This window comes from Xiphias gladius, chromosome 18, assembly GCF_016859285.1.
Source record: "Xiphias gladius isolate SHS-SW01 ecotype Sanya breed wild chromosome 18, ASM1685928v1, whole genome shotgun sequence".
Taxonomy (NCBI): domain Eukaryota; kingdom Metazoa; phylum Chordata; class Actinopteri; order Istiophoriformes; family Xiphiidae; genus Xiphias; species Xiphias gladius.
The window spans coordinates 11559779-11583018 of record NC_053417.1 but is presented as its reverse complement, the minus strand read 5'-3'; the positions used below and the strand labels follow the sequence as shown (position 1 = coordinate 11583018).

Sequence of the window (23240 nt, the reverse complement as noted above, 5' to 3'; positions counted from 1 at the left end):
CTTGACTGATGCTCATATTCAGGTTTTGACCTAGTCTTAGCTGGGAAGAAAACCAGAGAGGGTAATACTTTTTTTTTTTTTAAATCACATTTAGCTTAAGTTGACAGAACTGAAATCAGATTTGGTCTGGCTCTCTACCACTTCTGGTGACCCAAAATCTCATCTGCAGGATGACAGGTTCCCAAAACTCTGTTTAGTTAACAAACTACTTTCCAAAGCATGTCACTATTGTTTGCAAGCCAACGTTTTCTTTCAGCACAAACCTAAACATACAGTTGATGTTTTAGGGTAAATTTGGGGTTAAAAAAGGAAAATATAATAATTTTTCGAATGTGAACATTTTCTCCTCAAAACATGACAAAAACCCAAAGTCACGTGTCAACTTCATGGACCTTTTTACATGTACAGCATGGTCAAATTACCGCTAGGATAAGCTACTGTAACAAGAGAGTTTCAGAGAAACTGTATTTGGCATATACAACATACACATTCTGTAAAATGTTTACACATGCACATGCATGCAGACGGATATTACCATAATGACTCAAATGTGCATACCAGCATACAGTATACCCAGGTTTCATTCTAGAGATACATACTCCTGAGGCAAGATAAACAGTGTAAGGGTAGGATAGATAAATATATAAATAGATGCAAACAAATCCATTTACACACTTGGACACCAAAGCATCTTAATTACCCAGGAGGGTCCAATAGACTTCTATTACACCTGACAATGGATGAATTTCATTAATGAACATTAAATGACTTTGGGATATTAGCCCCCTAATGTATGTGTGTGTGTGTGTGTGTATGTTTTTGCGTGTAAATGACTGTACGTGTGTATTTGTGTCTGCCCTCCCTGTGACTAATGCATCATATTCGCCGGCAGGGTCATCTATAAATAACAACATGATGTTCATTTACTGAGCAGGAGGGGTGACTCGCGTCTGGGCAGATGGATGAATGGGTGGAGGGTGTGTGTGTGTGTGTGTGTGTGTCTGTGAATGTGACCGTCAGTTAGGTTTTACTTGACACAACTGTGTGGACCTCAATGTTTGACCCCCCCCCCTCCACACACACTCATAGATCGCCCGAGGCTACGGTAACATTTTCGTTTTTCGAGAACACCACGATAGCTCACACCTCTAGCTTGTGCAGTGTGGTAGCTGATCAGTGCTTACCACACAGAATGGGTTGGGGTCCTCGTTCACATAACCTTGGGAAACAATAACAACACAGCTGTACTGCAGTGAGAGGGGGCATGCTTTGACAGCTGCATGTCAGATTATAGCTGAGAAACACAGGACTTAGTTGAGCCTTAGAGGTGGGAACTAACAGTTTTCCTCACCTCTAAGGCCTACAGCAACTATACTGAGTAGTTAATAATAAGTGCTTTCTTTTACAACACGATTGCTGTCCTGCTTCTTTCGTTAGGACTGTGTGGGTGTGGTTGGATCAAATTTGATTGACATTGTTGTTTTCCTGGTAACTTGAGCAAACCGCCCAACAACTTTAATCAGAATCTCAATCAGATTCTCATAACAAAAATACAGAAATATCTCTCGCAAAATAGCGCATATTGTCCACTGTAGGTTTGGCAGAAGTTACTGTAATGTGTACTTTAGCTGTCGGAGGATTTTAGGGAGCATGCTTTAATTATGCCCGAGTGTTTTTTTTGCATAGTCCTGTACAAAATATAAAAAACTAATATGATGCATCAAACGGTATATACACTGTATATCAAATGAATCAATATATACAGTAGATACACATTTAGTCACAAGAAGAAAAAAAGCAGTGCAATCCTTTAAGCCTTGTTAGTATGTGTTGTCTATTGACAAACATGTTCATTCCCTGTCAGCTCTGCAGTCTCAGTATCGAGCTACTCCTGATTCATTGTGAGGCTTTTGTATCCTTGAAGCTTCTAGTGTCCATCTGTCTCCTATTCGATTTCTGGGGTATATTTGACATTCAGAAATTAATGCCCCTCTATTGCAATGCTTCAACTACAATAAAAGCTAAAGTTTTCACACCCTGAATACAGGTTGTGAAAACTTCTTCCACTTGACACTTGGTGCTGCAGAGGGAAGAAAGAAGCATTAATGTTTCCTTCGCTGTGAATGATTAGCCTTATCTGTAAACAGGTGGCAGTCACTGTGTCTGCTGCCGATCTTCCTTTTTCTCTGCTGTGAAGAAAGTAAAAGAAGTAGAAAAGAAGGACATAACTTAGGAAAGGTCAGATATAAGATATACTGAATAATGCATTTCTGTGACATCCTAATTCACACACAGTGCAGGTCCTTTTGTGTCGTGGCAGTCAGACGTAAGTTTATAAAAATGGTTTAAATCACCAGCCTGACTGGGAAAGTCCAGTAAGGAAAAAATGAGTTTGCATCATTGTTCCTTTTCCAGGGTGAGTATGAAGCAGGAAACAGTGCATGCTTGCATTCTCAAATTCTGCTGCTTCTTTTTAAGGTAAAAAAATTGAACTAAAGTCAGATCTAACTACCTACCTAATCAAACTACCCCAAACGTTCTTAGTATAACAATGATGAGAGGATCCTTTTGGGTTTAAACAAGCTCTTGGCAGAAAGTTAATTATCTATTGATCTTTTGATATTTTTTTCAATCAATCATTTAGTTCATAAAACAACAGAAAATAGTTTGAAAAAATGACCCTCACAATTTCTCAGAACCCACATTGATGCCTTTCAATTACTTGTTTTATCCATCCAAACTCCGAAGATGGTTCATTTCCTACTATATAACACCCATTAATCAACTAATCCCTTCAATACTAGTGAGGTTTACGGTCCAGTTAGGGAAAATAGGTTAACAGCCCTGGAAAAGGGAGAATGTTGCTGACTAATTTTTCCTCACTGCCACTCCCATTCACAAATATACACCTTCCTTAACTTAAGCCAGACAAGTGAGCCAGTCTGTCGTGATGAACTTTTCTCAAACATTATAGCAGGGCTTTAAAAATGTATTTGTATTGCAGGAGGAATACCTCACTGTGATACTGTGATGACAGCTTTGTTTGCATAACTATTATTGTTTTCTCACCACAACTGCCTCTTTGTCAAAGTAATGATTTCCTTCCCTTTGTCCATGAGTCCATGGAGGGAGTTGCATGCAGTGTACACAGAGAGAGAGAAAGAGGAAAAGCTGAAGTGTTTCACTGAAGTCAGTTTTTACAAGCTTAGAAATTTTTTTTGTGTGTCAGCTCAGTCAAATACACAATCCCAGAACCTTACAGCACTATCTCCCGAAGGCAGTTGTGCTGAGGACCTCTGACTTCCATGTGCTTATATGGTCTAGCTCAATCCCTCCCCCCGACTTCCTCTGCAAATGGTACAGTCCATTTAAAAAGGTGCTTGTCATCTCTCAATGCTCTGTGTCCTTTCAACAGTCAGCTGCGGGGAGCACATTTCACAGGGGCAGTGCTGGCTCTCTAACACACACACTCATGCTGTTACGGAACTCTCAGACACACATGGGTATGCTCGCACATTGACACACTCCCACAATACATACACTATCTCCAAAGCGTAAACTCCTACCAGCAGATATACATATCCCCTGAGCTGGATGCCTCTCTTTAACGGACAAACTGCTTTGAGGATTTAACTGGGCTTTCTCATAAAAAGGGAGCAGGAACATACAGAAAAGGAGGAAGAGTGGGGATTTGTTTGGGGACACCTTCCTTCACGGGAAATGGTCAACTTGTCAGCATGACACCTCGTCTGGATTCCCCTCTCGTCCTCAGGCAAAAATCCTGAAAATGATGGATGACAACAAGCAGTTGGCCCAGCGCATCGATGGGGCCATTCAGTCGGCCAGCCAGGAGGTGACCAACCTGCGGTCAGAGCTGAGCGCCACCAGCCGCAGACTGGCCGAGCTGGGGGCAACCGACTCCTCTGCCACCATGCTTGAGACCCTGCAGCACAACCACAATGGTAAGAGAGCCGCTCGGGGAGTGAAGTGAAATTAACTGTGTGCTGAGAAGCTGTGAACATGTGGAGAAGGATGAGTACACTCTGAAGCAGCTGTGTATAATGTTGCAATGTGTGCATAGGTGTACATGTTTTGCTGTATGTGATGGACGATGTCCAAGACTGAGTTGAAAAGCTTTGGCTCATGCCTCTATCCATGGGAATAAGTGCATATGTGAAAGTTAGTGAATCAATGGATGACTTGAACAAAAGAGGTGAGGGGTTTCTACCGGCTTGTGTCCACTCTCAGTTCTTTCACAAATCCCTTCATATGTTGAATAATTAACCTCCTGAACCTTTAAGAGGGGGGTAGAGCTGCACTTTAGTAAGGGCAGAGTGGATAAAGTTACAACGTCTTTTCACTGTTGGGCACTCTGTCCGCTACTTCATTTGGTACACCCTTAACTGGGCAATGTATCCGTGTCTCTTGAGGAGGAAGGGAAAGGGGGCTGGTTTTCGGGTTGCTGTGGGTTACTGTTACCGAGAGCTTGTTTGAATGGCTGCCCAGTCTGTAGAATGCTGTCCTGTGTGTGTGTATGTGTGTGTGTCTGTGTGTGTGTGTCTGTGTGTGTGCTGCAGCTGCTCTCTTTGACCCTTTCCAATTTTTTTGGGAACAGATGTGTGAATTTGCATCTGTAGACGTGCATAAGCATGGTTGGCTCTGTAAGCATGTGCCCATGCGTTGCCATGTCCTGTCAACATCTGGCACACACATACTCTCGCGCTCTTGCTGTTTCCATAGCAGTCAGCTGGTACAGTGAGCTGTCTGATAGGATATGTTCCATCTTGGCTTTGGCAGCACTTTGTTTTGAAACCAGATCTCTCTCAGATACGTCCGAGATAAAGTTCAGTAACAGGTCTTCTGTATTTCTTCTCTCTCACAATCACAAGGAAAAACTGTTGGCTAACTTTCCCTTTACAATGACAGAGAGTCATTTAATCCTCAGTTGACCTCTGTGGTGTTTTTTTAAAGAAGTGAACACAGGCTGCCTTACACAGCTGGTCAGGAATAGTTTGGTCATGTGTCAGCATTGTTTTCAATGGACTGCCCCTGTCGCTTTGTTTTTCGGTTATTTCTCTCTGTCTGTGTGTGTGTGTGCCTTGCAGTATCCCTTTAACCCTGATGCACGCTCGCACTTCTGCTGTTTCCATAGCAGTGTGTTTGCCAGTGTGACTGACGACAAGCATTCCTCTGGGAGGATTCGAGCTCTGATGTCATTGTCCCTTGTAGCTACTTCTCTGCTCAGCTGAAATGATGCCTGAGATGTGCATGTTCAGTGATGGAATCACATTAATCTGTAGAGAAGATTCATTAAACTCACATCAACAGCCCCAAGACTGCAGAAAAAGACCTTCTGATTGGTCCACTCTTACAATTTTTTGCAATGTTTCTGGAATTATAGACTTCCTGAAGCTGACATCTAGCCTGTCTGTAGATCTCTCTCTAGCTGGATTTTGACAGACATAATTGTCTTGAAATACAGTGCTAAGTGGTTCTGAGTGCCCCTTTTTTCAACATCAAAAATGACACACACACACACACACACACACACACACACACACACACACACACACACACAGACATGTCCTTCTGACGATTATGGTTGCTGATTCCTACCTTTTGTTTGGCCTGTATATCATCCCCTTGTCATTGTGTCTCTGTCAGTAAGTCTTTTTTCCCCTTTACACCCACCTCTTACTGTCTTTCTCAACCCCATTTCTCTCCTCCTAGCTGTTCTTCACAAGCCTAGGGTGTATAATAGAAGTGGCTGGGGATAGGGGGATTAGGTAATTTATCACCAGTGGCTGTGTTGGGAAGGGAGGTGCATGCTAAGGGTTGCCGGTTCATTGCACAGCCGGCAGAGTGGGAGTCCTGAGGGAAGCTGTGTTGGGGGTGCTACATTGCACTTCACTATCAGTAGCACTAACCTTGCTAGCAGGCTAGCTTACATTAATTGCATTTCTACTGCCTGGGGGTTTTCATGTGCATGTTACATTCATCCCAGCAAGTGGAACAGTTATGAATAAATGGGAGTACTTCATTTAGTTTCTTTTTGCGGTAGTCTGTGGAGATGTATATGCTCACAACTGTCTCCAAAACATACACAAGAGCCAGCCTCCGCATCCCTCCCTCAAACCATCTTATACCTTGTCTATCCCCTGAGCTCACTAGTATCCTCATGTGGGAGGCTAGTTCATGAGCGTCCCCCTGGACTTATATGGACTAAATTTAGATTTGCTGTGGCACTGTGAGGCTGCTTATATAGAGAAATGCTGAGTAGCCATAAAACTGACCCAAAACTTCTGCCTGTGGCCCCAATTTGTGCCGTTGTCATTTTCTATGGGAGAGAATGTGAAGTGTAGCTCCACTCTGGAAATTATTTGGGTTGAATGAGAAGCTCATTCTACCATATATTACTCGGTGGTGACCTTTAGCTAGAGGTATTTTTGAGATGTCTTTAATATTCTTTTATAAGGTTTTCAATAATGCTTGCAGTGGGTTAGGGTTAGTGATTTTAATCTCATTGCATTAAATATGCTTCTTACAGCCAATTTCATAGAGGTGCATGCAGGTGGTAAATTTTTCAACCTGCTGTCTCCAGTTTGTCTGTGACGCGCATAATCAAACAACATTTATGCAAACTAGATCCATTATGGTTACCTTGATTAAATCTGGCGCAACCAACACAGGGAGGCTGCTACTCAAGTGACTACTCAAACTTCTGTGCTGTTGTGTAAATCAAATTGATTACTTTATCTTTGTATTATTTTAACAGTATCGGAGTTTATCCGAGTTATTGCAGTGCAATTCAAAAATCAACGGCAGTGTTAGAGGTGGTGACATCCCCAGGATGCATGCAGTGGAGGTAGGCCCGTGCCTCCAATGAGCCACATACTGTGGTAGAGGAGAATCATGACTGATCATAAATGACCGTTTTGGGTAAATTTCATAGCAGCGTGAAAGGAAACAAGAATTTCTTGTTAGTCAATAGGAAAGTAAAAATAAAATAAATCAAATTTTCCTATTTGTGCTATGTCAGAGTCAGACAGACATATTTATCAGACTAACAAGGTCCACTTGAAAAAGCCTTTTCCAGAGCTTTCAGCCACATCTTACAGTCTTTTTTGCTCTGTTGTTGACCTAAGTAGTCATTAGCAGTTTAATCACTGGTCTAAAGCATTGCTAGAAATATATTAAAATGCATGTAACCATATAATAAATACAAATGATGTTCATGTTCTCATTCTTTTCTGTTCAAGGTGAGTTTATCATGAATGCTATTACAGTAGGATTCACAGGCTAATTAAGACAGCCTGGTTATGCTAATGGCTAAGAAACTTTGCTTACTAGCTATAACAGCTAATGTGTTAGGTTCTGTTACAATTCTCCGACCCACCTATATCTCAATACATTATTACAACAAATCTTTAGTTTGTAGAGCAGGACTAGCTATAGCTAATAATTCAGGTAATTTAGCGAGCCAGCTTGTAAATGTTAACCAGCCATCATTTCTTCAACAAATCATCTTCATTACTTCGGTTAAATTATTTGTCTTGAGTTAATTAAACACAGCCTCCCATTTCTCACTCTTTAAGGTTCCCTGATATATTAAAACAATGGTATCTAAGATTTCCAAAATGCTAAATCTTATCTAGCATTTCGTAAATCTTTATTCTTTAACTGTTGTTATCCTGTATCAGGATCCATTATTGTGCATTAATACTGATTTAACCAGCCAGTGTTCTTTGTATAAATGCCATCTATTCTCAATATAAACTGCTTTTTTCTGTAAACTTTCTTAACTCATGTTAACTGTACACTGACTAATGTGCATAAAGCCTCAGCACCATCTTGAAATTATTTCGACTGGATACATGCTAAATATTTACCGATGCTTGCTTAAGGCATATAGAAGGGAAATCTTATGTAAATATCTAAAGGCCATTCAGGGACATTATGATTACATGTTCTCTTTTAAAAAAAAAAATAATAAAAATAATAATAATACACTTTATTTATTTTGATTAGGTCTCAGTGAATCTACCAAACATCTACTGCTCTAGACAGCTTTTAGAAGTTGCAAAAACTTTTTTTCAGCTACTCTTTTGTATTCTTTTCCCCAGAAAACAGGTGATGGTGCAAGTAGAAGCAAGCAGTGTAAATCGACCTTCTGAATGTACTTTCTCTGTGTTTAGCAACCTTGTTTATGTAGCACCAGTGCGCTTCCACAGTTAGTTGAATTTCACTGACTTCTACAGAGCTTAGTTTGCATTTGAGTCTTAAAATAAGCTTACACTGTTATTAATGCAAGTTGTGGATAAAACATTGGGTGTTTTTCTGTAGCCGATTGTATTCTAACCACCTCTCGTTAGGGATGATAATGTTTATATATATTCAGCATTCAAAGGTTATGAAAGAAGGTCAGCCCTATTGCTTTTAATGACTCATCCATTCTTGTAGTTGAGAGGGACAGTATTTGAGCCAAGCGTGGTTGGTCAAGCCCTCACAAGTTTATTGACAACATTACTGCCTAAACACGAAGGGCCTGCTTTTCTATCTGAAGCTCATCAAAAGGATTTACATAGTATTAGGATAATCATTTTAGTTAAACATAGATTTTATCCTGTGATAATTAAAAATACAAAAATATATAAATATTATAGATAGGGCTATCCGGAAGATCAAGATTGAGTCAGGCCTATTATGTCATTTAGCATGGAGGATTTATCGTCTCTATACATGAGACTGAGACTACAGTTAGGTGGTGCTCTGTTATTCTGTTCACAAGGATCCTCCTTGGCCACTGACATTAGATATTTAACAGGATTACAAATAACAGGAGGCTATTTGCTTAAAAAGTAGTTTCTCCTTTGGAGGTGAAGAAAAGAGCAACCTAGACATGACAAGACTACTCATGCTCTTAATACTATTAGTCAGTCCTTGAATTGGAATGAAAAAGATGCCAGTACTTTAAACCAGCATCTGCACAGCGTGTGGTATTGGGTATTAGTATTCGGTTTAACACATATTTCACAAGCACCTTAAAGCAAGTGGGATGGCCCACACCTCTCTCGGACTGGCTCCACCTGCAGTCTCAAGATCAATACGGTATTGTGATTGCGAGCCATTCATCAACGTAGGATTTTAAAACTGAAAGCGAGAAGCTAAGCTTTTCTTCACCAGCTGTGTGACAGAACCCATTGGCATCTTACAATGGGAGAGGAGCAGCAAATCTCTGGCTCTTCTTGTGAGCTTGTGAGCTCCAGGGAGTTCAAAAGCTTCTATAGAAATGTCTGAGATCCTTCTGTTTTACTCACTCTGAAGCAAAAACGCGCACACAGACTGTTCCCAACATTGACTTCCCTGGCATCACGCCTCAGGCTCACTAAGGTAACATGGCATTTCGGTGAAATCACTTCACTCTCTGATTACAATTTTTACGCGTGAGTGGAGATCCTCTTTGCTGCGGGGGCTCCTGTCATTCTGTGTACAGCATTAACATTCAATTGTCAGTATATTAGATAGACACTATTTGCACAGTAAATGCTTCATTAACATCAAGAAGAAGTGCTTGGACATTTGTATTCGTCCCATGTCCATCATGTACACGTGCATACACTGACACATGTGATATGCACTCCTAATTCCCACTGTAACAATCACAAGTCTATACAGCACTTAATACCTGCTACCGTACAAAGGTAATTATCTGCAAAACTGTCTCTATATTTAAATTCCAAGTCAATAATATGCAGATTATCTTTCCTCAAAGGTACAACTGTTTTATAAGCAAGGACTCACAGTTGATTCACAACTATACATCATGGAATAAAGTATTTGCATAATTTGGAAAGACATTTTTATATCTCAGCCATTTGAAAATGTCAACAGGCTTTCACATTATGTCCTATCCTCTTCAATTAGGGTAATGTATGCAAAAAGGGGTCTTTGGCATGAATTTTTACAGAGTTACTTCAAAGTCAATGCTTTCTTGCTAAGAGTATGATTTGAGTGCTTGGTTAGTTCCATTATACTGCACTCATGTTTATGAATACATATCAGTAGCCCTGAAATTATATTGTGTCGAATAAATTATTATTAGTACAGTTTACTTCAATTATCTATAAAATCTGAAGGAGATCTCTAGTATAAATATATCTACTTATGAATGATACATGGCTACATCACAATATTTGATATATAAAAAACATAGGGCAACATTTTTGGAAACCAAGCTGTATGTGTTCTTTTTTACGCTCTATCCTGAGAAATGTGGCTAAATTTCTGACCACATTTCAATATGTCATAGCACTGAACATCTTATCACTGCCTTTGCTGCATCAAGCTCTAGTTCAAAAATATCATTTCAACAATTGCATTCTTTTATTGCTAAGCTGTGGTCCTGTCAAAAACTCAGCAGAGTCATTCAAGTGTAGAATGTCCTCACATAGATTACAGGTTTTTCCATGAATTGCATTTCCTGCTGTCTTTTGTCTGCTCACAACGATGTCTGGGACACCTGACGTTTTGCAGCATACCATTAACTTCGTACCCTTTCACACTCCTTTTCATCGATTTGATGAAGAGGGATAGGTCAAAAGCCACTGTCACTCTGAAAGGCATTTGGTGTAGAATGTCGGCTAGGTGACTGAAAAACAAAGAAACAAAAAGACAGGGACGATATAACAGGCTATTGCAGTCATATAAAAGAATGCAATGAATTATCTCAAGCTGTGAAAATGGCACTAAATCTCATTATTGTTTTTTGCCCATGAAGACGGCTTTTGAATCCCTCTCTGTCTATGGGGATGGGAAATTAATGACTTATGTGAGGAAAAATGATAGTCCTCCTCAGGTTTCATGTTTATGGAACGTTTTATGGTCATTTATTTGACTAAGTTACCCAACAGATGGTTACTCATCAAAGCAGTCTTCAAAAGTGCAACAAAAATTGGAAATGGCATAATTGCCTTTGGCAAACTTCATTTAGCTCCTCTCCTGGCGTTGACTGCAGTAAGTTTCCTAATGAATCCCAAGTTTAGAAGGATTCACAACCCACTGGAGGTTGTATTTCAACTAAAACAACCCATGTTGGTATAATTAATAAGGTTGACACCTGAACATGTGGTCGGAGGTAGTAATTACTTGCCTATAAAGTATGGTAATGATGAGTGATGTTAGTCGTAACCATATGCTTAAAGGTCATTCATTTACATATACATGTAGTCATCAACTGAGCGAGAGAACCATGTGAATTAGATTGATTACCATGTAATATACATTTAAAATATATGACGTGGTGTCTCTTAAGCGTATGTTCACCATATTCTGGGTGTGTCTACACAGCGCTACCACAGACACACACACACGCACACGCACACACACACTACTCTGTGGCCTCATCATAAGTTATTGAGCAGGGGAGTAAAGTGTTTTGCAGACAGTCATCGGCTACCAGCAGGACTTGACACACTAGCAGTGGCTTTTCCTTGACATCACACCCATAATACTAATTAGCCCACCCCCCAAAAAAAACCTCTTTCCATTTCTACACACACATATTATTTATTTATCTCTGCCTGAATAGACAATTTGATGCCCTTCACTGCATTTGAGTAGGTCAGGTCTGTGGTGTATATTTGATGTTTTGGGTCGGTCACAGTATGCATTAATGAGTTTGAGTGGCTTTTGTGTATGTAAATTTATGTTGCCCTCTGTCCTTCAACCTGCCTTTCCTGAAAACTGATGCTAACAGCACTCTCGAGCACAGCAGCAGATGGCATGAGCGAGTGTTCTCAGTAATTGGTGACACCGCATATATTCCGATGCCATGACGTTGAAACGCTGAGCTGTGTCGTGGAGGTAGAGGGTGAGAAAGAGAAAGCTAGAAGGACAGTCAGTAGAGCACAGACTTCTGCCAAGGCCAATGTCAAACAACATACAACAACAAACAACAACAGACTTCAGAGAAAAAAACTCAAATTCATAGTAAATGATCTGGATCTGCCCTAAACTTTAATGGGTTCTGCCCTGGCCCGTGCCCCGTCCCTCCACCAAGGTCTGTGTAAATCAGTTCAGTATTTTTTTCCTAATCCTGCTGACAAATAACAAGCAAACCAACAAACAAACAAACCAACAAACAGACATGGGTGAAAACATAACCTCCTTCGTGGAGGTAAAAAGCGTCGTAGCACAACCTAAATGTCACTTTCCTACAGAAAGACATTGTAGAGAGGATTTTGAATATTCTGTAGCTCCATGAAGTTGACAGGCCAGTGTAATGGATAGTGCACCATGTGGATAGACTACTGTGAACAATGATTAAAACTAACATTAATTTGATGGAAAGCTTCATTAGTGGATGATGGTGGGTGGTGGGCATCATTGTTTTTATACTGCATCCACTGAGATCCCCATTTAGTCTCTAGATGGTCTTCATGTTATATTTTTGCCACAGGGCCCAGCTCAAACATATCAGAGCAAACTTGTTCCTCCAGATAACATGCGCAAGAATAATTTCCAACTATTTTGATGCCAGTGATCTAGTGATTGTGAAGGAATTAAAATGGGAAATTAGAGTAGATGAATATATGCAAGGCAATACTGCAATTACATCGAAAGGGACTCTAGTGTAGAAACTTGCACAGCGGAAGTTGATAAGTCTGCTCTGTGGTCCCAGAGAATGACTCCTAATAGGCTGAGATAGGAGATGAGGAAAGTGTGTGCTCGTCAGGCATGGAGCCCCCCAGTGATTTTTGAATGATGTGATGTGACTGGGACTGGGGGAAGAGGAAGGGACTGGGGAGGAGGTGGGTCAGCTGTGGGGCTTCCTAAGATTTTGTCAGCAATTATTCACAATGAGGTGCTGGCAGATATTCGGCTGTGGCAGCAGCAATGATGAAATGACATTTCCTCCGTTCATCTCACATTTCTGGAAGTGGTAGGATGTAAAAGGATGTGAGTTTTACAATTTTTCTGTCCTCTGTTCCATTTCTGTGAGGCACTACGTGTGCTTGACTGATCATTACAGAGTGCTGCAGCGTTGTGTGCAGACGGTGTAAATCTTGACATCATCATTTTGTTTAATTTCTCCGCAGGCCTCACAGCAAAGTGTTTAGAAAGTATTTTATGTTTTCAAAAAAGTCCGTAATTGATTGTCATGCTTAATATCAATTTTTATCCCTGGTACGTCCAAATAAGCTTTATTAAGCATGAAATCACAATAGACTGCTCTGTCTTACCATAGTTAGATAATTCAACTGGCAAGACATAACATTTCAACTGATGACATTTGCGTGCAGAACAGTGTTCATCTTCGGGTCTACTTCTACAACAAGGTGTTACATTTTGGATCGCTAGCCAGGGGGTACATGGTGTATGCGACCCAAGATGATAAGGGTATTTTGGAAGCAGGTATAGCAAAATAGAATTACTGCATAGCTCTGCGGAGGCATTGCCTTGCCTTGGAGCAATTTCAGACATATGTACTGGTCCTCGGTCACATTTCTCGTTGCCCACATTCTGCAGTCGTTTAGCAGGTGACAAACAGAGTCGGATCTCGGATCAGTGATTCTGTAAAGCCTCTACTCATGTGTCAGATGGTTTCCACCAACTCTGAAGGACCAGCCAAGGGAGCTGTGAGGGAGTTTTAAAGTTGTTGTGGGACATTGCCTTGAAATTGCTACATTGCTTTTGGAAAGGATGTTAAGGTCTTGGCCTAAACCAGTGACGTTCATTGTTTACAGACAATGATCAGTGGGAGTGTAGAGGTACTAACACACAGCTGACACTAACATAGCCATTTGAGTATTAAACACTCCTGTCCACCTCCCACAATTTGTACTTGACATGCTGCTTGGAATGATGCCCTTAAATCTTGTTGATGGTGTTGAGCCTAGATAGGTTCACTATTGAGGTGTACCGAATAACAGTTTCTTTCTTCTCTTGATTTAAGAAAGTCCTATTGTTATTGAGTTAAAGATTACAAGAGAGCTTTTTGGAATTATAGTTGTCTGGTAGTAGTCTCAGGTTTACACTGGAGGCCAGATTGTGCAAGCTGTCCAAGTTGCATTATCTAGCTGAGCTGAAGTCACAAAGGGATACTTGTTGAAATTGAGAAAGCAAAGAATAAATATGTAATTGCTTGCCTTACTTTTGAGGAAGAGAATAAGGAGCCAAAGTATAGATGTGGAAACATGATGTGGTGTGACTAGGGAGGGAATGCATATACTATTTTGCTATCTTGTCTAACAGCTGCCTAAGTAATGGCTGTTTCAAAGTTTCCGTAAGCACACTTTGTTTGGAAGGAAGCAACATATTGGAAAAAATATATATAAATTGGGCACACATTCACAAAAGTGCTCTTGTCATCTCTTTCTCGCTATCTTACTTCCCTTTTTTTCTTCTAATTGTGTCAGCAATCAGCATACATAGACACAATGCTGTTTCTGTGTTTATTCTAGTCAGTTAGACTTGGCTGTTTTGAATATGAGTAATCATCCAGCCTACAATTGTCCATCTATCAGCATGCAGGCTGTCCGGCCAGCTGGTGCCTGCTGGGTTAGAGAGGCAGATTGGGCAAGCCTGGATGTCACAGTGGTAGCAGGTGGGCCCTGCCATCAGGTACCATAATGCCCACTGGCACAGACGGGTCCGTCTCACAGCTGTGCAGTGAGGAAGGGACAGGGCATGTGTGGTGGAGGAGAGAGGAAGGCATCTTGAGCCATGTGTATGCCAACCCTGACAAAGTGGATAAAGCCTCCAGTGGATAGGAAGGGCAATGCCAGTGTGAGGCTGACATATGAAGAGGACTGGCACAGTGGGTGGAGTGGGCAGAGGGTGGGAGGGTTAGGGTGGCGGGGAGCAGATGTGTGTGTCATCACAACCCTGGCATCATGCTGAAGGAGAGGAAGCATTACTTAAGTTAATGGCTGTAAACAGACAGATACACACATGCTCAGAGCAATAAGTGATGTGTCTGTATGAGTGTGTGTGTATGAGAGGACCTGCCCTAATATAACAAGGCTAAGAAAAATACTGCCTATGCTGCTATTCTTACACTTAAACAATGACAAGGGATACTCTCCATCCGCTACCTCATTAGTTTTTTCACGTCATAAACCTTTTTTTTTTTGTTGCTTTTCTGCTCTTATTACCTCAGCATTTGTGCTTTGACAATGCCCACAAACTTGGATAGTCAGATTAGCTGCACTGTTCTTTCCATCAGAATTGTAGACAATACCACAGCAATCTGTGCAGAAGCTGTTTAGCTATTGAACAGTGCCTGAAGGTGGTGGATGTTTGTTGATGCAAATCTGGCAACACTGAGTTGTGGTTCAATTGCTGTGAATTAGTCTTTTAATTTTTTCATACACCGAAAACTGTCATGTCATGGTGACATGTGATAACACTGTATAGTTAATTCAAAACACAAGTGGCTGGAAACTAAATTAGATACTCTGATCTAGATAAAGGTGCTGTTCTAAACTCTCCATTTTGTAGTTTTATTTTTTGTAGTGTGTGTATGGGCGGTCTGTGTAATGCTTATCGCTTAGATTTTGAAAAATTGAAAATCATATTATTAGCAATAATAAGCAAAAAAGAAAATGCATTTTTGTTATTCATGAAATTGTGAAAAAAAGTCTGAAATCTTAATTGTACATTTATCTGACAAATAAAATATACAACCGCAGCTGTGGATTGTGTATTCTACATCATTATGTCAGATATTCATTAGGAAGCTGAACCAAAACTGCTCATTTACACTAAACTAAAGCAATTACAGATTTCTCACAGCCGAAAAGCGAGGATTAACTCAAATGTTTCTCCTGAGTTGCAAAGAGTAACCTTTTCTCGTGAGCATACAATCCATTATAGATTTCTCATACTGTATATGAGGATTTGTTTACTCCAGTTGACTCACTGGCTGGACAAAAAGTACACAGAGGCTGGGTCTCAGTAGCCTTGTTGGCATCTATATTTGACTTATCGCACTTAAGGATCTGTCATGTCATCGTCTTTCATTTTGTTGATAGGGATAATGCTACAATGAAGAACTCCTTAGTTTACTGTTGCGCAGCTTTAATTATGTAATGAAGACATTACACTGTCCATAAGAAGATATAAGATGATATGTTGAGAGCAAACTGCATGCTCTGCACATTGTTAATTAACTTTAACTGTCATTGAATTGATTATCAGAACTGCTGGTCCAAGCAGCGTATCACGATGCAGGCGATGTGACCGGCCTCTAAGACTAAACAAGTAAGGGTGTTAGTTTAGGGTCGACGCATCTAAAGGCATCATTTGACTCTCATTGAGCTGAAATGACCCTTATCCATGGCCGACACGACCTCCAAACTGAGGATGCGATGTCCTCACCCAGTCATTAGAAAGTGTTCAATGTGTCACCATGACCGTTTAAGCCCCATTGAATCTTTATCAGCAGGAAGCTAGGCAGATGCCTGATCAATAGGCAGGAGGAAAGAGTTTTCTTGTCTTTTTGATTTTCTATCCTTTTAGTTTTACAAACCTGCAATTGTGTACTATATAAGATTGTACCACAATACTGTAAAACTGCGGGTGTATAGCAGGGTTCATAACACACCAGTGATTTAATGATAGGTTTATTCATTGCTGAGATTTCTGGCATTCAGCATTGCACATTCTGGCCTACACTCTTGTAAACAAACTCGCACACTGTTTCATTTTCTACTCAGAGATGGAGCATGGTGCTACTAGTGTTTTAAATCTTCATAAGATATTTTTGTTGCATCGCTGCTTTAATTTGCTAGCTTGCTCACTGTGTTGTATAAATGTGACAAAATATTTCTGTCCTTTACCTAACTTGTTAGCAATTCCTTGGTTGCAGACAGTCACCCAAAAAGCTGTAAATTACTTACTTAAGCATCAAGGACATAAAATGTCTCTTCCTACAAGAAAAAAAACCCTCTGAAAGGTTGTGGCATTTCCTATATGTATTTTAGGAGTTAGTTCTTATCTGAAACGTAACAAAGGGACAGGTACTGCCAGCTGCTCTGTCAGTCTAGAGGCAGTCATGACTTCATCTTTCCCAAGCGAAGAAGCTTTGTCTCGTATATCCCATCCAAACAAGGAGAGTTCAGACAGAGTTCAAAAGGAAGTTGGGAGGGAGAATGAGATTTTCGTTTCCCCCTGTGTCAGTTATTACCAGCCTTTTGGGTCATGCTACTCTGGAAAGAGAAGTTGTTGGTTTGACAGCTGGTAGGTTGCAGATATGCGGGGGAGACACATTTCTTTCTACCAGCTTTTTTTTTTTTTTAAAGCCAGAGTGCTGTAAAGGAGGGCTTATCATCATTCAGGGAATATCAAGAGGAATATCTGACTCAGCAAACCCCAGGGGAACACTTTTACTTCTCAGAGATGCAGATTGTGAAAAATGCTTTACAATTTACCTGGCGATGTGATATAGTTTTAATCAAAATAAGACTATTTAGAAATGGTGCAGGGGTGAACAAAATACCACTTTTTAATCTAGGAAAGTTCAAAATGATAGATTCAGGGAAGAAAAGGACGACAGCATGATGAGTTGTTATGCTGAACAACTCATTGGAATTTTGTGGGCATCAAGACGCAATACCAGTTACTTTGATAAGGTTAACATCGACCTGGATGTCTTGAGGCCCTATTGTAAGGTTCATTGTTGCTTGTATGGATGCACACATGCACGTGCACACATGTACTTGCATTCTCACACTAATTCTCCCACAAACAAAGAGCTTTGCTGGGTTATTTGCTTTGTGCAGTGAGTGATCTGTGTGTTGGCATGCTCTGTGGCCATTAACTGATGTGGTGGACTGTGTGGACAGAATTGATCTCTGGTACAGGCCATAAAGCACAATGCTACAGCTTTTCACTGTCACTATCTACAGGACCATTACATTGAAAGGAAGTTGATGCCACTGTTGAATAGATTCATGGATAATTTAATATGGATATAGAAAATTAAAGCAGCTTTATTCCACCATAACCTACTGGGCTATTGTGCTACTACTGTCAACACTCTGCCTCTACTATGTCAACTTAATACTCTTCTATATATGTATATTGGATACTAATCTTGATACAAATACTGTAGGTAGTTTCAGTGTCATTGACTCCAACTGGTCAAAAAAAATCTCCTGTATTCATCATATCGTGTTTCACTTCTGCTGTAATAACTGATCATGATGGAGACACCCAGAATTTTTTCTCTTTACCAAGTGTGTGAAACTGAATGGAGGTTGTGTGTTCTTAGCTGTCAGACAGTTAGTGAATGTAATACAAATGTAATATTTATTGGTCTAAGAATAATTGAAGTATTAAAGCGATAGTTCAACATTTTGGGAAATACACCTCCTTTGCTTTCTTGCTAAGAGTTAGCTGACAAGAGCGATATCACTGTCATGTAAATATTAGGCTATGGCCAGCAGCTGGTTAGCTTAACTTAGCACAAAGACTGAAAACAGGAGGAAACAGCTAGCTAGGTTCTATCTAAAGGCAACAAAATCTGCCTATGTGCACCTCTTAAGCTGATTGATTATGCATTGTAGCTTGTTTGTTTAATTTGTACAAAAACTGAAGTGAGAAAACAACACATATGTGGGGTTAAGTGCCAGTCTCTCTTGGCCACATGCTGGGTTCCTGGAAACATAACAGTGACGACAACACTCCACAATGCTTCCTTGCAAAGTGTAAACATGACAAGTTTTCTCACGAAAGTGACTAAGTGTATTTACCAAAATGGTTAACTATTCCTTTGGTTGAATTTTAAAGTAAGTTTTGGTGGTGAAATTTGAAATTCCTGTCTTGTTCCATTATAGTACATGGGAAATCAAACCTTGAAGGCAGGCTGCCATGTAACCACAGTCTTGCGAGTCAGATAATCGTTTAATGGTGCCAGAGGATTGGGGTTTGCTTTATTTCTTGTAGCTTTCTCTGTTTTTAAAGAGTAACTACAGTTAGACTGAATATCCGACTTGTGCTGCCATCCAGCAGTGGCTGCATTCCCTCTGCCTCTAGTGCAATGCTTTGTCACAGTTGGATAAGATCACAAGTGCAACAGATTTAAAACTCTCGAGCCATAGAGGTCAGTGCAACAATTTTTCTCCGTGCAAGATTTTGTGTGGAGTTCTTGTTACTGCTATTGCTTTAATAATCACAGTAGAATCCAGTACTGTTGTTATGATAAAGAGTAGCTTTAAACTGCATAGAATATTATGTTGAAGGTGTGTGCCTATATCTAAGTTTGGATCCCTGTCGTTTCGTCTTGTTACTGTAAGACTATCCTAGAGATTGATGTGATCTGCGTTTATCTGGATCCAAATAAGCTACTTTTATTAGATTTTAAACCCTTTAGATGACCAAACAATTTCAAGACTTTCCTTCCACAATCAATAATCAGACCCTTCACACAAACTTTATTTTGCTGCTATGAACTTCACCAATGGCTTGCCAAAGCCCTCAACCTTACAATATCCCAGAATTCTGCAACTTGTACTGCAATTGATTATTTCCTTTTGCATATCTTGAGTGGATAGATGCTTAGGCAGATCTTGGTGGCGTGTGAAACGGCTTGTGAGGTGGAATAAAGTATGTCGCCTCATAGACAATTGATCTTTGTCAGCCTGTGAAGTGTCTGTCTCCCTCCACAAAACTGACTTACGTCGGGCTTGGCGCTCAGATATTGCTCTGCTGCACAGGGTGTCAGAGAACTATTCCCAGGATTAGGCTCTATACCATACTGCCAAAGCGTATCATTGATTCATTGATTGTAGGCCTCTTAGAGTTCTTGCTATTCAGTGTATCCGCTGCAAACTGTGTCATTGTCAGTTTTGAAGAAATGCATGTGTATAGACTGTTATTGAAGAGAATCTATCTCAGAAGTATTACAGAAGAAATAAAAGTTTTTAAGTAACCTTCCTGGGGAGTAGAAATGTTGTGGTTTCATAATTATGTGCATGTAACTACGGCACTAAGGTCTGCTATTCTTTAATCTGTTACATGGCCAGTTGGGAGTAAGGGACACATATCTCTTATTAAGCAAAGCTTCTGTTGAAGTCACGGTGATCCAGTGCTTCCCCCTCAGACATTCCCATTTCTGACCATGTCAGAGCAGAATAATAATCTGCTCACTCAAAACTAGTACCAAAGTACTGAAAGGTGACATTGAATGTCAGATGCAGTCACATTTGTAACCTTTATTTATACATTCACTTACATATACTTCATCTTTTATCAGATCGTTCCTGATTTAAATCAAAATGTTAACTTTAGACTAAATTTTTTTAGGTGAAAATCTTGTACGGCTCTTGTGTTTACACAACATGTAACAGCTGAGAAAGTCTGGCTTCTTTTGTAATATGAAAAAAGGGTTTTTGTAGGAAAACATGTTTTATTCCTCAAAGTAAGGTATGTTAAAAATATTCTTTAGGAAAATTGAACAAAACGCAGCTATCAGCAATAGTAATGAAAAACCTTAAAATGATACCCAGCTCTCGTGTCAATGACTCCACAGTTGTAGGACTTGGTTGGAGCTAGCTTAAAATAATCTTTCCCCATATTGACAATTCTGACAAAATGGAGCATTGTTACAATATTACCGCAGCCCTTCAGTCTGACTCAAGAATAAACTGTTGCTAAACAGTTTGAGCGTGTTTAAATAATCTCATCTAATGTATGTATGTAAATGTCAATGTCAATGAGTTACATTACACCCTCTGAGTCCTGCTCCTAGTGGTTAATTGAAAGCTGTGGAACAGGACAGTAGGAGGCAGGTAAATACGCAGCGGTTATAAGAGGTGGCCCCATGGCTATGAAAGAGAAAACTGAAGGTGACCGTGCACTGGAAACAGCTCAGGCCAGATGTCCAATTTTTTTCCCTTGAAGCTGTGAAAAGACATAAAACTTTATGGTGGTTGTGCAGTGTTTGTTATTCATGCTGCTCGTCTCATGTCATGTTATTACATCGGAGAATGGTTTTATTACCACAGTTTACTGCTCTTCAGTTTTTTTTTTTAAATTGACCTCACTTTACTGGATATCTTTGCATATAGTTAATTGAACCCCATAACCCCATACTGGCTGCCTAAACTCTGTGAAAGCTTTACACTCTTTTAAGGCTGGTGAAGGCATTGCCTTGCTGCCCCAGATCAGAGAGTTGCTCGAGGATTAAAGTCACTTTCTAAGCGTTTGCCTCCAATCCAGCAACACAGTTATCACAGCTTCATGATCACACTATCAAGGCTCATGCCCACGCCTCAGCTTAAATCTGTGCCAGCCCTTTTAAGATGTTCACAGCTCTACAAAATGAAGAGCCCACAATCATGCCTAAAAGCTTGATTGTGTCCTATTGCTGTAGGTGTGCCGTGACAGTGTCTATGTAGATATAAGACAGGAGTGCATGGCAGCATGCTTGCTGTGGGCACTGAGAGAAGAATTGTGAGTTTTCTCTGCTCATTAGGATTCTGCAGTGAATGCCGAGTGAGGCTGAGATGAGGAGGACTGATGAGAGGAGAGGCAGCGGAGGGCCAGAAATAGATCAAAACCAAACTGGAGTCCAGCTCTCTCTCTCTCTCTCTCTCTCTCTCTCTCTCTCTCTCTCTCTCTCTCTCTCTCTCTCTCTCTCTCTCTCTCTCTCTCTCTCTCTCTCTCTCTCTCTCTCTCTCTCTCTCTCTCTCTCTCTCTCTCTCTCTCTCTCTCTCTCTCTCTCTCTCTCTCTCTCTCTCTCTCTCTCTCTCTCTCTCTCTCTCTCTCTCTCTCTCTCTCTCTCTCTCTCTCTCTCTCTCTCTCTCTCTCTCTCTCTCTCTCTCTCTCTCTCTCTCTCTCTCTCTCTCTCTCTCTCTCTCTCTCTCTCTCTCTCTCTCTCTCTCTCTCTCTCTCTCTCTGTCTCTCTCTGTCTCTCTCTGTCTCTCTCTCTCTCTCTGTCTCTCTCTCTCTCTCTCTCTCTCTCTCTCTCTCTCTCTCTCTCTCTCTCTCTCTCTCTCTCTCTCTCTCTCTCTCTCTCTCTCTCTCTCTCTCTCTCTCTCTCTCTCTCTCTCTCTCTCTCTCTCTCTCTCTCTCTCTCTCTCTCTCTCTCTCTCTCTCTCTCTCTCTCTCTCTCTCTCTCTCTCTCTCTCTCTCTCTCTCTCTCTCTCTCTCTCTCTCTCTCTCTCTCTCTCTCTCTCTCTCTCTCTCTCTCTCTCTCTCTCTCTCTCTCTCTCTCTCTCTCTCTCTCTCTCTCTCTCTCTCTCTCTCTCTCTCTCTCTCTCTCTCTCTCTCTCTCTCTCTCTCTCTCTCTCTCTCTCTCTCTCTCTCTCTCTCTCTCTCTCTCTCTCTCTCTCTCTCTCTCTCTCTCTCTCTCTCTCTCTCTCTCTCTCTCTCTCTCTCTCTCTCTCTCTCTCTCTCTCTCTCTCTCTCTCTCTCTCTCTCTCTCTCTCTCTCTCTCTCTCTCTCTCTCTCTCTCTCTCTCTCTCTCTCTCTCTCTCTCTCTCTCTCTCTCTCTCTCTCTCTCTCTCTCTCTCTCTCTCTCTCTCTCTCTCTCTCTCTCTCTCTCTCTCTCTCTCTCTCTCTCTCTCTCTCTCTCTCTCTCTCTCTCTCTCTCTCTCTCTCTCTCTCTCTCTCTCTCTCTCTCTCTCTCTCTCTCTCTCTCTCTCTCTCTCTCTCTCTCTCTCTCTCTCTCTCTCTCTCTCTCTCTCTCTCTCTCTCTCTCTCTCTCTCTCTCTCTCTCTCTCTCTCTCTCTCTCTCTCTCTCTCTCTCTCTCTCTCTCTCTCTCTCTCTCTCTCTCTCTCTCTCTCTCTCTCTCTCTCTCTCTCTCTCTCTCTCTCTCTCTCTCTCTCTCTCTCTCTCTCTCTCTCTCTCTCTCTCTCTCTCTCTCTCTCTCTCTCTCTCTCTCTCTCTCTCTCTCTCTCTCTCTCTCTCTCTCTCTCTCTCTCTCTCTCTCTCTCTCTCTCTCTCTCTCTCTCTCTCTCTCTCTCTCTCTCTCTCTCTCTCTCTCTCTCTCTCTCTCTCTCTCTCTCTCTCTCTCTCTCTCTCTCTCTCTCTCTCTCTCTCTCTCTCTCTCTCTCTCTCTCTCTCTCTCTCTCTCTCTCTCTCTCTCTCTCTCTCTCTCTCTCTCTCTCTCTCTCTCTCTCTCTCTCTCTCTCTCTCTCTCTCTCTCTCTCTCTCTCTCTCTCTCTCTCTCTCTCTCTCTCTCTCTCTCTCTCTCTCTCTCTCTCTCTCTCTCTCTCTCTCTCTCTCTCTCTCT

The 23240-nt window shown here is 41.0% G+C and overlaps 1 protein-coding gene across 2 annotated transcripts in view; it reads left to right on the top strand.

Annotated features, from left to right (window-relative positions):
* Window positions 1–3378: 3378 nt before the first annotated feature.
* LOC120803673 (kazrin-like) overlaps window positions 3379–23240 on the top strand; it is a 105768-nt gene continuing 85906 nt past the window's right edge. For both annotated transcript variants that reach the window (XM_040152396.1, XM_040152395.1), the window contains exon 1: window positions 3379–3962. In XM_040152396.1, the coding sequence (XP_040008330.1) occupies window positions 3788–3962 (175 nt within the window). In that variant the 5' untranslated portion in view covers window positions 3379–3787. The remainder of the gene's footprint in view (window positions 3963–23240) is intronic.